This window comes from Myotis myotis, unplaced genomic scaffold (assembly GCF_014108235.1).
Source record: "Myotis myotis isolate mMyoMyo1 unplaced genomic scaffold, mMyoMyo1.p scaffold_m19_p_9, whole genome shotgun sequence".
In the NCBI taxonomy this organism is placed as follows: domain Eukaryota; kingdom Metazoa; phylum Chordata; class Mammalia; order Chiroptera; family Vespertilionidae; genus Myotis; species Myotis myotis.
In genome coordinates, this window is record NW_023416401.1 from 34,280,403 (window position 1) to 34,298,986 (window position 18,584).

The 18,584-nt window shown below is 40.9% G+C and overlaps 1 protein-coding gene across 1 annotated transcript in view; it reads left to right on the forward strand.

Annotated features, from left to right (window-relative positions):
* Positions 1-18,584, forward strand: part of LAMA1 (laminin subunit alpha 1) — a 160,732-nt gene that overhangs the window by 119,317 nt on the left and 22,831 nt on the right. The window contains exons 40-51 of the mRNA XM_036322699.1: positions 1,493-1,628; positions 2,402-2,495; positions 4,537-4,653; positions 6,059-6,241; positions 6,574-6,728; positions 8,271-8,414; positions 10,224-10,357; positions 11,162-11,312; positions 12,188-12,312; positions 16,576-16,726; positions 17,378-17,522; positions 17,957-18,098. Coding sequence (XP_036178592.1) covers positions 1,493-1,628; positions 2,402-2,495; positions 4,537-4,653; positions 6,059-6,241; positions 6,574-6,728; positions 8,271-8,414; positions 10,224-10,357; positions 11,162-11,312; positions 12,188-12,312; positions 16,576-16,726; positions 17,378-17,522; positions 17,957-18,098 — 1,677 coding nt within the window. The remainder of the gene's footprint in view (positions 1-1,492; positions 1,629-2,401; positions 2,496-4,536; positions 4,654-6,058; positions 6,242-6,573; positions 6,729-8,270; positions 8,415-10,223; positions 10,358-11,161; positions 11,313-12,187; positions 12,313-16,575; positions 16,727-17,377; positions 17,523-17,956; positions 18,099-18,584) is intronic.

Genomic DNA, 18,584 nt, shown 5'->3' on the forward strand with positions numbered 1-18,584 from the left:
TGGATGGCTCAGTTGGTTGGATGTCATCCCATATACCAAAAGGTTGGTTCAATACCCAGTGGAGGCATAGGAGGCAACTGATGGATGATTCTATCACATCGATATTTCTACTACCCTCTCTCTCTTTATCTCCCTCCTCTCTCTCTAAAATCAATAAGAACATATCCTCAGGTGAGGATTTAAAAATAAACAAACTGATGCCTTTGTCCAACCTAGTCCTCCCAGCCCCCACTCAAAGATTGTGACTTAATTTATCTGGGTTGTGACCTATTTTCTAAAAATATTCCCAGGTGGTCTAATAGCAGCAAATGAGGGAACCATTGTTTTAGGCCTTTCAGTGATTTGCACCATAGTCTGAATTAATTGGTAAATTTATTTAAAATTTGTTATAAGTTATGGATGGAAATGGTCTGGACACACTGGGAATATGTGTTTTTGTGGAAGGGGAAAAATAAATATATTTCCAATTTGAGGAAACTGCCCTAAATTATTAGATCACACAATGAAGACAATAAAAAAACTACATAAGATAGAATATTGCATAAATTATGTGCTGCATTGAGCACTACTGCCTATAGATGCCACAGGAATCAGTAATAGAAAATGGAATTAAGTACTCAGTGTCTCTCTTTTCATCTTTCATCATTTCCCAAAAGAGAAAACAGAATTCTGACTACATACATAGCTAGAACAAAACATTTATTACTTAGTATATGCAGTAAAAGCAATTGGTATGATACATAAAGTTAAATAAAATAACATTATTATCTTTTACTTATAAATCACCAAATTTTGCCAATCAAGTAGTAACAAGTAATAACTGCTGATGTCTGGTTTGGGAATCACTCAACTCAATAACCTGGGGAAGAAAATGAAGTGAGTTACACACCAGGCAAAGATGTGTCGATTGTCAAATTTTATTTTCAAGATAGAGTGGCTGGATGAAATTGCACCATTACCAGTTGGCAAGTTCCTAAGTGATTTGTCCATTTGTAAGAGTGAAGTTCAGATGATTGAAATACTATCTGATCTTCCTGCAAAACCTCTAGTGAACTTCATCAAATTGGTGTACACCATTTGAAATAAGATTCAGCAGCCTTACATATGCTTAGGAAATCTTTTTGAAAATTAGCAATTGCCTAGTAGCACAGATTACAATAAATGCAAAGACTCAGTGGCATCCCAGACACATGCAGGGGTTTGAAGAGAGATCAAAAGAGGGCAGCTGGAAGAAACAGATGAATGGTTAAAAGATGGGAAACAGCCATCATCTCTTCTTTGGGTATTAATTAAACAGTCATTCTTAGTGTTGTTGTGACAGCGTGGTCACTGCTTCTTAAGATTCCTTTTGGAGTCAAAGGGGAATCCATAGGTTGTTATTCCTTGTTGATGGTACTGCTCTAATGGGAAAGAAAGCTAAGAGGCGTTTAAGAATAGTGGGGAAGTCCAATTTTAGTTCATCATAACACCTGTAAATATGCTGATTTCATAGTGGCCTTGGAAATGTTAGATTTGTGTCCCTGAATGCAACCAGCGCAACCCACATCCATTCCAACATTCGGAGCCTGATTGAAGAATCAGAAAAACTGGCAAAAGATGCTCTCAGGACTGTGATGGAGGCGAGCCTGGTAAGAAGAGCCATGTGGGCTTCGGTGGGTGCCTTCCTTTTCTAGAAAACCATGGGAGATTGTTCCTTAGAGGCTTGAGCAGAGACTTGGTGGCTTAAATGTGTGCTTGTCAACACTGCTTTCTGGTGGGATCTGTTTATGGCTTCTGCCATTATGTGGTATGTTTAATTCTTAAAGTCATAAATACTTCTTTATAAAGACTAGGGACTAAGTGATGTAAAGATGAGGAAAATCTCACCATTTCTTATTATAAAATGATAATGCTTCATGATACCTACTCAAGGCATCTTTTTTAATTTTTTTAAAAAAATACAGTTGACATTCAATGTTATGTTAGTTTCAGGTATACAGTATAGTGGTTAGATATTTATATAACTTATGAAATGATCCCTCCAATAAGTCTAGTACCCAACTGGCACAATACTTATTACAATATTATTAACTATGTTCCCTATGCTATATTATACATCCCTGTGACTATTTTGTAACTGCCAATTTTTGAGGCATCTTGTCTTACCTGTGATGAAGATCTTTATTTAATGGGTGTTTTTGTCTTCGTATATTTAAAAATGGCTTGTGGTCTTTCTCTTCTCCCATAATTAGGATGTATGTTAAACAGGCATTAGGACAATTAAACTCTCCCTACCTGTTATCTAGTTGACTTCCCTGTTTGGAACCAGAGGGGAGGCTATTCTGATGGAGTTGCCTTCACATCCCCATCAGGATCCCACCCTGGCCTCCAGTCACCAAGCGTAAATTGTTCTGTTTCCTAGTTCCCAGAAGCCATGGAGTCTAATGGGAAAGCAGCTCTCCAGCGCAGCTCCAAATTCCTAAAAGAAAGCAGGAGCCTGAGCAGAAAGCATCAAGGTCAGTTTTTTTTTTTTCTTCAGAAAATACCTGTGCAGTTTCATTTTTCTTAAGAGTTTCAGTAAGCAATGATTTGCATATATATGAGCTATCTAATAACATAATGATATATCCATAATAAAATGGCAGCAGGAATCTGTTGTACAAGAGAAACATGCAAGTTTTATATAAGATAGTGTATTTTTCACTTTAATATATTCTAATATACTAGAGGCCCGGTGCATGAAATTTGTGCATGGGGTAGGGGGTAGTAGTCCCCTCAGCCCAGCCTGCACCCTCTCCAATCCGGGACCCCTCAGGGGATGTCCGACATCCCTCTCACAATCCTGGACTGCAGGCTCCTAACAGTTCACCTTCCTACTTGCCTTATCGCCCCTAACTGCCCCCCTGCCAGCCTGATCACCCCTAACTGCCTCTGCCTGCCAGCCTGATCGTCCCTCACTGCCCCCCCCACCAGTCTAGTTGTCCCTGTCCCCCCTGCTGGCCTGATCACCCTTAACTGCCTCTGCCTGCCAGCCTGATTGCCCCCAACTGCCCCCCCCCCCCCCCAGCCGGCCTGGTTGCCCCTAACTGTCCCTTCTGCTGACCTGGTTGCCCCACACAGCCTGCTGCTCAGTCGTTTGGTCGTCCCTCACTAACACCCCTGCCGACCTGGTCGCCCCACGCAGCCTGCTGCTCAGTCGTTTGGTCACCCCTCGCTAACCCCCCTGCCAGCCTGGTCACCCCATGCAGCCTGCTGCTTGGTTGTTTGGTCGCCCCTCACTAACCCCCTGCCGGCCTGGTCACCCCATGCAGCCTGCTGCTTGGTTGTTTGGTCGCCCCTCACTAACCCCCTGCCGGCCTGGTCACCCCATGCAGCCTGCTGCTTGGTTGTTTGGTCGCCCCTCACTAACCCCCTGCCAGCCTGGTCACCCCATGCAGCCTGCTGCTTGGTTGTTTGGTCGCCCCTCACTAACCCCCTGCCGGCCTGGTCACCCCATGCAGCCTGCTGCTTGGTTGTTTGGTCGCCCCTCACTAACCCCCTGACGGCCTGGTCGCCCCACGTAGCCTGTTCGGTTGTCCATTCAGTTTTTTCGGTTGCAGCAGTCACTTAGGCTTTTATATAGATAGATAAAAAATGTCAAGTCTTTTCCTATAGAGTAAATAGTGGTCTATAAATACCTCACCCACCTTTTAGACTACCTCCACGTCCTGTACTGTGTCTCTCCCTTAGGGTGTGGATATGTGCATATTTTTTGTTTCTCTGTGAGTCATGCAGTTTAGAATTCATTGTCAACTCACCATATAGAAAGTACACAGTTCTCAATCATAAAGCATTAAACACCAACTCTAGCATCAATGTTGATGGACTATGGTTTCAGTCTATACAACTAAAGGTATTTCATAGGCCATGAAATAGTGAATGTCCTGCAATTAAAGTTTAGGCAGAACCATCATGTTCATCAAGGATTTTATCAATAATTCATTTTTTAACATGTGCTCAGAATCCAATGTGATTGTGTATTATGAACAGAAATGCTAAAAGTGAAGCTTTGATCCAACAGCTTTGATCAGACTTGGAGGAGGTTGAGTCAAGCACCTGCTGGGATGGGGGAGGGTCAGAAGGAAGCAGGAAGCAGAGGGGTCCTGGCCAGGGAAGCAGGTGGGAGATAAGGAGAGAGATTATCAGGCAGGAGCCCAGTTTGGGGTTTTACAGCCCTGAGAAGAAAGGTGGCCACAATTTAGATGTAGGTAGGAAATTGATGTGTCCAATTAAGGATGAGTGATTGAAACACCTCAAGGTGAGCTCTAATTAAATTAGACATGCCATTTAAGAGGAAATATTAGTGAGAAGAGCAACAAACAAAGTAGGAGAAATGACCAAGCAAGCTAAAAATCACAATTTCTATAATCAGGGGCTTGAAGTCTTAATGGAGAAGCTTTTATGGGGGAGGGTCTCGGTAGAAAGCTGTCAATCCATAAAGGGTCAAAGTGATGAAGAAAACCTAGGCAGCTTTTTATTAGGCCATCTTAAAAGGAAACACTTTCCCCCTTTAAATAGGTATCACATTGGAACTGAGAGAATTGAAAAATACGGCAAAGACATTTCAAGAAAATGCTGATAAGATTACTAGGCAGACCAATGAATCACTCTTAATACTGAGAGCAATTCCTGAAGGTAAGTGAAAAGGGGGTTCTTGATTTAATTAATGTCTTCTCATTTCAAAGCCATTACACATGAATATGAGGAGGTTCTGCCTCCGGTTTGATGAAGAGCCTTTGCTGGAAATGAGCCCAGGACTGATAGTTTTTACTTGCAGAGGAATATGATTTGGAAGTGAAGATCACTATTTTTTAAGAAGGTCAGAATACTTGAACTGAAATACCGGAATTATACTCAAAAACAAAAGCACTAGAGAGTTTATGCTACCATATCGATTGCTGGCTTTTACCATGCAATTGTCACATGCCGTAACTGAAAAAGTGTCATTCAAAGAAGTCAGCAAGTAAAGGAGCAGGAATGTTCCTGCTTTCATATAAATGTAAGAAATTTAAAAAGTCTTGCTTGGTAAATCTTCTTCATGAGGCAACGAAGCATTCTAAACTAGATCACTTTAATATTGACGGTTTACAAGTGCAGTATTTATTAAAATTTAAAATACGGTAACTTTTACAAAGTGTAATACAAATTAATTGTGCTGTAGTACACTATTTACATTCCCTCAACCTTCTCTTTTTTTCTTAATAAGATTTTTTTTTTTTAAGTCTTACAAGTTGCCCAAATATCTCTAAATTTCCATCTGCTGGTTCACTTTATAAGCACACAAATCACCTTGGGGAGCTGGGCTTGGGCACTCTGAATTTCTTACCTTAAATCAATAGGGCATTTTCTGATGTGGATGTTTCTCTCTCTCTCTCTTTATGAGGACACATGGTATTTGTTGATTAAATACTTTAAAATAACTTTTTGTTTGGAAGCAATTTCAAATTTGCAGAAAAGTTGTAAAAAGAATACCAGTATATTTCTTATCCAGCTTCTCCTAGTGTTAATGTTTGTCCCATTTGTGGTTGTGATTTACACTTTTAAAATGAATACTAGTGCCTTTTAAAAATAATTATCACCCAGATTTTTCTAGAAAAATGAAATTCCAGTTTATCTTAAGTGCCCATTTAGTCTGTATTCTGGTGTTATATCTAGCAGCCAGTTATGTTGTGAAAAAATACCACTTCCTTTAGCCTGAGACACATTCATCCCACCTACACATTTAAATCCCCAAACCTTCTTACCCAGACATGGGATGATTTGAAGAGGTATTTAATGGATATGAGAAGGGAAAATAGAAAAGAGACCAAATAAAGCAGCTTAGTTTCTTAATAAGTGAGAGCCTGAGCATTGCCATTAGCTGCTTTTGTTTTCTCATGTGTATTGAAATCACATTTCAATACAGAGAACTTTTACCAAAATTATTTCATTTATCCCTAAAAGGCAGCAGTAGCACATATGACAAGCAACCTTAATATTGCCATTAAACACAAGAAACCCCGTTTTATGGTGTGCATGCTTGCATATGAATTTATTTCAGGTGTCAGAGACAAAGGAACCAAAATCAAAGAGCTGGCTATATCTGCCAATCAGAGTGCTGCGAGCACGCTGACGAATGTGGTGGGACTGAGTCAGAAGCTGCTGAACACATCGACAGACCTGTCCAAGGTCAATGCCACCTTACAAGAAGCAAACGAACTTCTACGGGACTCCTCAATGACCAGTATGTCTCGGTCTCCCTTCCCATTAGGAAAGTCTGCATTATGCAATTTTGAGCTTGCCAAGGGCACAATGGTGCCTTGTTCACAAACAGCATTCCTAAAAAAAAAAAAAAAAAAAAAATGAAAATGCACTAACATCTGGATTTCCATTTATAAAGAAAGAGAAGGGCCTACGGTAATGTACGGAGCTGGTGCATTTTTTACACATGTACCAAAATGTCAAGGATTTGATCATTAAGATATTATGTTTCATCCAGTGCATTAGTAATGACCAGTCCATTTCTCTGTGTCCGTCACCCCAAACCCAACTTTCTTGCTACCTTGTATTTGTCAGGTCTGTTAGCTGGGAAAAAAGTTAAAGATGTGGAAACACAAGCCAACCTTTTATTTGATCGGTTGAAGCCTTTGAAGAGATTAGAAGAGAACCTGAACAGAAACCTGTCAGAAATTAAACTGCTGATCAGCCAGGCCCGGAAACAAGCAGCTTCGGTGAGTGTGGGGCCGGTTGCTACCAGTGTCATCCGGTACCCCCCTAGCTGAGACTCTCGGGAACTCCAAGTTCCAGAGAATTCCTGTAGAAATGGCTTTCTGTCTCACCGGGTCCCTGGAATGTCTGCTGACAGCTCTGAATAATACCAGATTCCTCATAGCAGTGTCTTAGGTATTTTTACTTAAGTATATTAGTCTCATTTTTTTAATTTCTATTTTCATACATGTTTCAATCTGTTGCCAGCAAGGAGATCTCCATGTCTTTATGGAGATTTGTAGCCTAGATTTGTAGATTCATAACTATTAGCTAATGGTTGCCTAAGGGTTAACATCACTCTGCATTTCATCGGTGGCATATGGTGTTATTTCCATCATTTTACCAAGGTGGTTTTAATAATCCGAGTATTCTTCAGAATGTTTGCACAGTACAGTCCATCCTCTAGGAGACTGACCTGACGATTTGCATATGAACAAATGCTGCACGCATCCAGGTCACTAAATCTACGAGACACTTGACACACCGAGAAGCACACACTGAGAAGATGTTGTCCAGCCACCCATCCATAGCATGTGGCATTGCTGTGCTCCTGAGGGGAGGCGTTTCAGGGAAATGAGATCTTCGAGAGACTATCAATTGTCACACTACTGGGGACCTCTGGTCTAATGCTTATCCACCTAAGTTTTCTAGCCAAGATACAGGAGTTCCCAACCCTTTGACACCCCTCCCCCCACAAATGACCTCACTGTTGGAAAGGGCTGTTGGTTTACATGAGCTCTGACTTCCACCTGTTTTAGTTACAGTCACCAAATGAATGTGAGCCCAGCAGATGGCTCCAAATGCTCTGGTTAATACAGACTTAGGCTAAAATATGCTATATATGCAAACAGTTACTTAGAGAAATATGTGTAATATTTGCTCTATAAATATTTGCTGAAAGACTAAGTAGATAAACCCTCCATTTATTCGACAAGTGATCATCAAATAGGCTCTCTGTGGCAGGACTAAAGATTCCAAGATGACTTGGATAAGCTCCTTGTCTTTTTTTTTTTAAATGTATTTTATTGAATTTTTTACAGAGAGGAAGGGAAAGGATAGAGAGTTAGAAGCATCAATGAGAGAGAAACATCGATCAGCTGCCTCCTGCACACCACCCACCGGGGATGTGCCCACAACCAAGGTACATGCCCTTGACTGAGATCGAATCTGGGACCCTTCAGTCCGCAGGCCAACGCTCTCTCCGCTGAGCCAAACCGGTCAGGGCAAGTTCCTTGTCTTTAAGGAATTAAATCTCATATGAAAGAGTTGATTTTCTACATAACACACTCTTTTAAAACTCCATGACTGACTTTTTCATATTTAAATACTTTACCAGATAAATTTCTCTTCATCGCCACCTGACTTCTCACTTCTGAAGCATTATGTATTGTCAGGAGAGGCACCTGCCTGACAGTGACAGTCTGCCTGGGAATAGCACGTCTGAACTCCTGGCGCACGGCCCATGTGATGTGTCATTGAATGACTGGGCACTTTTTCTCCTGCAGATTAAAGTTGCGGTGTCTGCAGACCGAGATTGTATCCGGGCCTACCAGCCTCCGATCTCTTCAACCAACTATAACACCTTAACACTAAATGTTAAGACGAGCGAACCCGATAACCTCCTCTTCTACCTCGGCAGCAGCACCGGCGTGAGTATGGACTCAAGGAAAGCAACGAGTCTCCTATGAATGCCTATGTTTTCTGAATTGACACTTGTTTTGATGAAAAAACAACAGGGTTTTGGTGAAATCACTAATTCTTCTAAGGCAGTGGTCGGCAAACTCATTAGTCAACAGAGCCAAATATCAACAGTACGACGATTGAAATTTCTTTTGAGAGGCAAATTTTTTAAACTTAAACTATATAGGTAGGTACATTGTTATTAACTTAATTCGGGTACTCCTAAGCTGGCCTTTGATAAAAATGTCCTCAATCTGATTGAGGTACATTCGCTGAGGTTGACCCCTTCCAACTCTCCCATCCACACTGGTCTTGTATACTTGTTTCAGATAGACGAGTGTGGATGGGAGAGTTGGAAGGGGTCCACCTCAGGGAACATTCCTCAAAACAATGTACCTCCACCACGCTGTGTGTCCCGTGGCCTGCCTGCACCGTGTCTCCCGTCGCCCAACCAACCGATACCCCCCACGTCTTCTAAGGCCACTTCTGCAAAATAGACTTGCCCAGGACGAAAACCGACTTCTGCGCATGGGCCACGAAGTTTCAATCGCACTGTACGTGCATGCCCGCACGTGCTATTTTGTGGAAGAGCCACACTCAAGGGCCAAAGAGCCGCATGTGGCTCGTGAGCCACGGTTTGCCAACCACTGTTCTAAGGGAACTAACCTTTTGCTAAACCAGTAGCATTAGATTAAAAATAAATTACATAATTCAGTATCTGTGAGAGGGAACGTGACTTTGAGGAAGGAAAAGTGTCTCCATCTGCAATCTTAATCACAAGCTGTGACTTAGATGAACTTTTTGTAATGCCTTCTGTGACCTCTGCAGCCACTGAGTTTAGCATTGGGTCTATAAGGTCGACCTTGGGGGGTGTTACCCGGAGTGGAAGCCTGTACCCTAAGGCCTGTCACCATTGTCATGCTTCACCCAGGCTCTTCCATCCAATGAGATTCCAATGGTCCCCAGAGGGCAAGTCCCCTATGAAGACCATTGATAACTGGCTGTGTGGTGGAAATGGGTCAGAAGCCTTGTCTGTGTTAGGGCAGAAAATATTGACAAGCCCAGATATTACCGGAAATGTCTTTTTAGGAGCTAGGGTGCAAAACACGTGCAACTCCTCCTGTGGGATTTCATGGCTCTTACTGCATACTTCACATTCATTTATTCCCTTCTCAGACTGGGCAGATACACAATATACCATCCTTCACGCTCCCTGGAGACTACTAGTGATCACACACACACACACACACACACACACACACACACACACGAGTCTTCCTGGGGAATTTTATGGGAGGCATTGTGGAGGGCCATGCAGTGCAGGGTGGTGGAGTGCTAATGGATCCGGTGGCCACCACCCTCAGTGCTCTGAGTTCTGCTTCAGCTCCTGGAAGGTGGGGGTGGGAATTAAAAACAAAACAAGATGTTATTTTGTTTTTTTAATGAGCAGAAAAAATGCTGTAAGAACTCATTCTTTATTTTTCAAAATATATTTTTATTGATTTCAGAGAGAAAGGGATAAGGAGAGAGAGATAGAAACATCAATGATGAGAGAGAATAATTGATTGGCTGCCTCCTGCACACCCTCTACTGGGGATCCAGGCCGAAACCCAGGCATGGGCCCTGACCGGGAAGTGAACCGTGACCTCCTGGTTCATGGGTTGACACGCAACCACCGAGCCACCCCAGTGGGGCAGGACTCATTCTTTAAAGTGTTTTAATGGTCATGCAAGCAGTCTGGCCTGTATACTCATGCCAACTCACGCCCCTGCACCCAGCCTGATTTCCTGGCAGTGGAGATGCGGCGAGGGAAAGTGGCCTTCCTCTGGGATATGGGCTCCGGGGCAGCACGCTTGGAATTCCCAGACTTCCCAATTGATGACAACAAATGGCACAGTATCTACGTAACCAGGTAATGGAGACCGTTCTCTTCCAACATCTCTCCTTCTAAAACTGTATCTAACGCTGCATATGATGTTTTCCACATCATATAATAGTCTGAAACTTCTAGGAAGTTAGATTATAGTGAAAGAACCCTTAGAAATAGGGTTTTTTTCTTATTACAGAAGAAATAAACATTGTTACCCAAACCAACAATAAAAGAAGAAAAAAGTTAAAACTTATGTTACCTTTAGAATGGTAGGTGTGTCTGAGACAGCCAGCCCAGTAAAATGTTTACTGCCCAGGACATGGTAGTAGAGGCAGCCTGGTAGGAATCCCCTGTGGCTGGCAGTGGGATGCAAGCAGAAGAGGCCAGAGGATAGGATACAAGTGGGGAATGGGTTTTCTTAACAAACACAAGCAAATTTCTTCCTTATCAAGCCTTTCTCCAAAGGTAACTCTTAAGCAGCTTTAAGTATATCTTTTTTTTTTTTTTTACTTTTTGGCAACATTATGGTTTGTTATTGATGGTGTGTAGTTAGGAATTTTGTCTTTTGCTTTGTTATCAATAAAAAGAAGTCATATTAAAGGCAGTAAACAATTTCAAATATAGTTTAACCCATTATGACTGTTCTACATGGTAAAAGATTGCTCTACCAGATTTTGGAGAGGAAACTAGGGGTGGGGGTTAGAAAAGACTAGAAGCAGGGAGACCAGCTGGGGGCTGTTGCAGTGGACATGGGGAGAAGCAGATGGAGCCTGGGTATGAAACATGTATGTACATATGTGGGCTGACTGCAGTTTGCTTCTTGTTGCCATTCTTTGTGACCCTTAGGTTTGGAAACATTGGTTCATTGACTGTAAAGGAAATGAGCGCAACTCAAAAGCCACCACCAAAAACAAGTAAATCCCTGGGAGCAGCTAACGTTCTGGATATAAACAACTCAACACTGATGTTTGTTGGAGGGCTCGGAGCACAAGTCAAGGTAACACTATGAACATTCATCTGCACACAACTGATTGGCTGATGTTACCCAAATATAGATTTAATACATAAATTTATACAATGTTGTAAGTCAAACTTCTTTCAATAAAAATTAATATAATTGTTGAATATATCAATATTCAGATGAAGAGATCTTGCTTCTCTTATTTTGCTTAATGACGGTTCATCTGCAGAGTTGGATTGGTTTTGTAGGGTAAAGGATCATAATAAATAGTACAAATGGAAAAGAAGTCAGCGGTTCATTTCGCTATTTGCGTTTCTCTTCCAATGATGAAACAAGACATTCAGTAGTTCACATTAATTTCTGTAAAGTTCCTTTATCTCTGTTCTAACTCTAGTGGTAGACTCGTACTAATTAGTGTTTAGTGAAAGAGCGCATTGTCCTTATTTTATTACACCAGTTATCCTCTCACCGAGCAATGTTGAGTCGTGTGGGTTTAGTGCACGCTCTCACATGAGTGTATGGGTCTCTGTGCCAGCCAGGCCCTCACCACTGACCACACATTCTCTGGGTCTGTTTCTCACTATAAAAGAGGTTTCTCTGCAGCGACCCTACTAACTGAGATGATCTTTTAAGATCCATCCTTTGTAATACTTTAAGCAATAAAAAATAAATAAATAAAACAATAAAAAAAAAAAAGATCCATCCAGTTGTCACTCATTCTAGTGTTCCACTTCATCATTGGAAGGAAATCCAGTGATTACAACTGGCTTTTTTTTTTTTTTTTTTTGATGTTTTCTCAAAATTTGGATCTGTTAGCTATAAGCTTTCAGGGAGGAGTTTCATTCATTTAGAGAATTTATTCTTTTTCACCAAATGTATGTGGGCTGTGTTTGTGTGTCCATCTACATTAGAAGTCTCCTGCTGTGAAGGTTACTCATTTCAAAGGCTGCATGGGAGAAGCCTTCTTGAATGGACAGTCCATCGGCCTATGGAACTATGTTGAAAGGGAGGGCAAGTGCCATGGCTGCTTTGGAAGGTAATATTCCCCACGATTTAAACGTTGTATGTTAGTTATTGTATTAACATCTGAGAACTGCTTAAAAAACTTACCTGTATATCAAGGATGGATAGAGTTTATGATGTCAGTCTTCTTATTGCAAAGGAAAAGATGTAGATTTACTAATGGAAGCATGGGTATCATTGTTAACTTACAAAGGACTCTTATTGCTGTGTCTTATACTGTATGCTTTGATCATGGACCATAAAATCAAGAAACACAGACTCTTCTCAAACCACCTTCTGTCTCAAAGAGCCACAGTAAGCTTTGGATAAACCACTATACATTTTCATTTTGAAAATACTTCCAAGGATGAGATTTTTGTGTGTGTGCTGTCAATTTTTATAAATAATTTTATTCCTAAACTCTATAATTCTAGAAATAAATGCACTTGCAAATGGAGAACAACTATCTAAAATCTTCTGGCATGTGTTGATATAATAGAGGGCATTTAATAACTTAACCTCACCAATCTCAACACCCCCTCTATTACTTTCTAAAAAAAAATAACTACAGTCCTGTAAGTATGGAAGACCTATTTTATAGCACTTTAACAAATAAGGCAATAGATTGTCTTTTCCATTAAAGAAATGTAACATCAGATATAATATCTCCCACCTAATGGGCTGCTCTGTCCAGATAGATACTTAACAGTGAGTGGTGACAAGATCAGTTAGAAGCAACTCACCTTTAGACTTCCGTGGGAGAGTTTTCACTTTGTTATTGTCAGGTCTGCTTTCTCCTAGCTTGGGATTTTGTAGTTTAAGCCTTTTAATTGCTGATACCCCTTCCTTAAGTTGCTCAAAAAGTTATGACCAAAAGCATGATTATAAGAGCCTTAGGAATAAAAAAAGTATTGGGTTTAGCATCATAATTACTCAGGCTCCTGGCCCAGCTCTCCTACCAAATCTCTGAGTGGCCTGAGATATAAGTCACTACACCTCAAGGAGAGAGGTTTAGTTTCTTCTCCCAGAGCAGGAAAACAGTAAGCACACTTACCTTACCTATCTCCCAGAACTATGGTGATGAATATATAACATGATGTATATGAAAATACTTTATGAATTTGAATGTTCACCAATGTTCATCTCTGATCTTCCTGCAGTGACAGCCCATTGATTTCCAGGTAAATGTCCCAGGGTTATTTTCCTGACAATAAATGTGTGAGAGACTAAGGTTTTGTAATTGGCAAATACCATCAAAGTGATATTACCTTGTGAGGTAATGACACCTGCTCTTGAACTTCAGGAGCATGAGCGCACACAATGAAGCTCCCTCTTCCATCACTTTTTTTAAAAAAGACATGTTTTTATTGATTTTAGAGAGAGAGGGAGGGAGAGGGAGAGAAACACCAATCGGCTACCTTCTGCACGCCTCCTACTGGGGATCGAGCCTGCAACCCAGGCATGTGCCCCCACCAGGAACTGACCAGGAATTGAACCTACAACCTCTTGGTGCATGGGCGGATGCTCATCCAACTGAGCCACATCAGCCAGGGCTTTTTTTTTTTAATATCATCCATCACTTTTTCCTCATGCTGTTTCTCTAGCATGGAAGGAAATCTTCCCAGCAATTTAGTAATTCTAACATGACAGATGCTCTAACCCCTGGACTCTGTCCCCTACACTGACCCCAGATCATTAATCTTACTTGTGGAAAGGAAAATCTTAACAGAAATTGAATATTTCTAATATGAAAAATGTCCCCCTGCTTTAGCTGTTACAATATCCCCAATTTTCATCAGTTATTTTCAGGGTTATTTTAAAACCACTGACCTCAAGCTGCAGCAATAAGTGAATTTGATGATGGCTGGCTCTTCTCTTTTTTGGAATGAGGATGTCAATTTTCTGGGTGGCCTCAAGTTTTGTTCTCCTTGAGAAATGCCCTCCCACCAGATTTCCAGCCCCCCCACCCCCACCCCCCGACCACTGACGGGACCATGAAGGTTCAACTGACAGGAAGGATTAACAGGTGCTACCATCCTCTCTATGTCAATCCTGGAACTGGCTTTTTTGGGTCGAGGGATGGCTGGCTACCCAGCTGAACTTTAAGGCCGAATGGACTTAGCTCAATCAAACGAAGGCTAAGTTCAACAGCAGGTGTCACTATTTCATAAGGCAACATCACTTTGATGATATTTGCCAATCACAAACCTTGGTTTCTCACACATTTATTGTCAGGTTAAAAATATTAAACATATTTTTTATGGGTACTGAGCAAATGAGCTGACTATTCTTGAATTATATTAACTAATATTTCCAGAAATATGTTTTTAAATGAATATGAATTTGGTAGGATTTAGTAGATATTCGTTTTTTTAAGTGGCAGTGGAGGGTGTGCCCTGATCATAAATGTTTGGGAGACACTGAGTTAAAAAATTAAGCATGTTGCTTTACTGTGAGGCTAGGCACTGTAACCCTGTCCTGGGAGAGGCTAGAGCAGCAGCACTTCACAGACTCATTTGACCCCAAATTCTTTTTTAAAAGGAGTGTTCTGTAGGTGCTTATGTTACACAGAACACACTTTGACAGGTGCTGATATAGGCACTTGAGTGTGCCTCTGGGCAAGGTGCTTAATCTTTGAGGCTCGGCTATTAATAGGCCAAATAGGGACCCATGGAGGAGCCCCAATCACAGCAGAATCATCAGAACTAAAATGGAGTGAATATTTGCTGTGTGCCAGGCACTATGTTCAGAACTTGGCATGTTTTAAATCATGTACAGCTCTCCCAGAGAGGTTCTATTATTATCCCTAGTTTACAGATAAAGGGGATGAGGCACAGAGAGGTTAGGTAACTTTTCTGAGTTCACACAGGTAGTAAGTTGGGGAACTGGGATTTGAACCCCAGCAGTCTGATTCTAGAGTCTGTGTCCTTAGCCACATGAAGCTATGGTCATCCAAGAAGTAGAGCAATGGAACATGCTTCCAGGAAGCCACAGGTTTAAGAATTAAAGAATTGAGAATGAAGCCACAGTTTAAGAGTTTATGCAGAGCACATTTCCTTGAAGGTATATTTCCTAAAAGAACAAAACAGATTTTTTTTTTTTTTAGGAAAAGTTAGGCTGCAGGAAGCAATAAATGAAATCTCAGCTTTCACAAAGCACTGCTATTTTTTGTTTTGTTTGCATTCATTTTATTTTGTTAATGGAAATAATGTTACTGTTTGGTTATTATGTCCTGCTTGAAGATGAGTTGGCACTGAGTTGGATTATTCACACCTTCAACTGGGAAAAATTCAAATTCATATTTAAAAAAACAAACACCCTCATTCAAGTTTCACTCACAAGTCCCATGAGATTCGAAATAAGTATTTAAAACACAACAATGATGTGTTCCAGATGAAATTACTTTGTAATTTAATGGTTTGGGGTTATTTTTATATTGTATCAAGTCAGCCTTTTGAGGCAGGGGGAGGACCAGAAAACACAATGATCTGAAAATGGCTGTGGCCCTGCCCTGGCCAATGTGGCTCAATTGGTTGGAGCTTAGTCCCCTACACCAAAAGTTGGTGGGTTCGATTCCCAGTCAGGGTACATATCCAGGTTGCAGATTCAGTCCCCAGTCAGGGCACATGCAGGAGGCAACTGATCATAGTCTGTCTCTCTCTCTCTCTCTCTCTCTCTCTCTCTCTCTCTCTCTCTCTCTCTTCCCCCCCACCCCACCACCACCACTTCCTCGCTCTCTAAGACCAATTTAAAAAAAATAACGTTTAAAAAAGAATGGTGTGGTCTATTTTATATAATTCTGTTGTAAGCTCATCCTGCAGAATTTGGAGGTTTTCTTTGTCTATTTTTTGTAGTGGTCTTTCTGGTACAATGGTACGTATTTATTTTCCATTGTAATTCCAGTTTCACTGATGTATTAGTTAAATGCCAGTTTAAAAATTCTCCTGAAAGCACTAGAATTGACAAAGAATAGTTTCATTAAAGGAAAGTAAAACAAATAGAAATCTAGTTGATAAGCAGAAATATTTACAGCACTTATCCATCCTTTGGAGAATTTCTTTTTACAACAGAGAATACTGCCTATATTAACTTTCTTTTTCTTATAAAGCAATTGGGCATTTGTCTTGCATAATCCCATGGCAAGCATATTTTAAGATATTATAATTTACACTGTCATCCACTTATGGAAATGATAGGTCTGCCATGATTTTATGAGGGAGAACTGGGGAACTGTGACATCTGTGCTCTTGAACCTCCTTCCTGAGGATGGATTGCATTTCACTGCTCTGCTTTGCAGCCCTGAGAATGAAGACGCGTCCTTCCATTTTGATGGGAGTGGGTATTCTGTCGTGGAGAAGACGCTGCGGGCTACTGTGACACACATTATTATGCTTTTTAGTACCTTTTCAACGAACGGGCTTCTTCTCTACCTCGCTTCAAATGGCACCGTAAGAATCTCCGTGGGCACTTGGCCCCACTGTGTATATACAGTTAGATTGCCATGAGGATATTGATGTTTAATGACTATTTTATGAGCATTTACTAATATATTTACTGATATATGTCATATTATGTCCCTATTTTAAATAATTTATTATATCAGTACAGAAGAAGCTTTGGAAGAGCACCAAGTAGAAAATAGCTTTCCCATCATTATAGATGCCAACTGAGCATTTGTTAAATTTTGATCTTAAATAATATGTCTTGTTCACTGTTCACACTGACCACTGTGGCCTTATTTGAAATCCATTCACTGGATTTTCATATTCCCATTTTTTATCTTATGTACTGGTGATTTCTCCCAATCATCTAGTTTTATTTTAAGAACTAGACCTTTTTCAGTCTCAGTGAAACAGATACAGAGAGATCCTACTTCTCTTACTGAATTGTAGGTTTTGATCATGTGTTTACCTCATATACGTGTAGTATTTCAGAAAGCCTCTGTGGACACTGAGTTTCATAGCATAGGCCTCTGGCTGTTGGGCCAGGTCCAGCTTTCTCAGTTTGTCTTCAGAAGGTTTCTGTCATCCCTGACTTGAAGGACAAGGAAATCTTGTGATAATGTTGCAGCCGTGGGTTACTACTTTTCTTTTTTACAGAAAGACTTTTTATCCATCGAGCTGGTCCATGGCAGAGTGAAAGTTACAGTTGACCTGGGCTCAGGGCCTCTTGCCCTCGTAACAGACCGACGCTATAACAATGGGAGCTGGTACAAAATCGCCTTCCAGCGGAACCGGAAGCAAGGTATGTGCACAGCTGGGTGGATGGGATGTTGGTTGGCCTCATAGGAAAAGAAATATTTCCAAAATCTGGTCTTTACTTACTTTAGCTTTCTGGGTATTCTTAAATGATATTCTAATAAAAAGTCATTGGGATACTAAGCATCAGGATTCATATTTTTCTAGAGGAATATTAGATTCATAGATTGCTTTCCAAATGTATTATTTAACATTAAAGGCTCAATTGGGAATCAAGAATCAAATCAATTCTATTTTCTTTCTGGATTTATTGACCTGCACAGAGATTTTCAGTTAATAGTCAAGAACATTTGCTGGTCAAAATGGCAGAATGTAAAAGAACATGCCTTTGTAAATGACCTTTGTTAGCAGAAGTTAGTGTTTTACTTTAGTGTAGGAAGCGACTTTCATTTTGTATGGATTCCTTTCAATCCCTTTTAGGACTCCTAGCAGTTGTTGATGCATATAATACCAGTTATAAGGAAACCAAGCAAGGGGAAACCCCAGGAGCATCTTCTGACCTCAATCGTCTTGATAAGGATCCAATTTATGTGGGTGGATTACCTCGTTCAAGAGTTGTAAGGTATGATACCACTGTGCAGAATTTTCATATTCTGAATTATCAACTAAATATACTGGTTTCCTAGGGCTGCCGTAACAGACTACTACAAACTGGATGACCTAAATAGCAGAAATGTATTCTCTCACTCTTCAGGGGGTACAAGTCCAAAATCAAGGTGTTGGCACAGTTGCTTCCTTCTGAGGCCTGTGAGAAAGGCTCCATCCTACCTTCCCTTAGTTTCTGACAACTTCAGGCTTTCCTCAGCATGTACACAACATTCTGTGTCCACACGCTGTCTCCCCTCTGGGTGAGTCTCTCTGTGTCCAAAATACCCCTTTTGATAAGGACGCCAGTCATACTGGATTAGGGCCTCCTCTCATGACTGAATACTAACTTGACTACATCTGTGAGGACCCTATTTTCAAATAAGTTCATATTCACAGACACTAAGGGCTAGAACTTAAGCATCTTTGGGGGAGGGCACCATTTAACCCATAACATCTACTT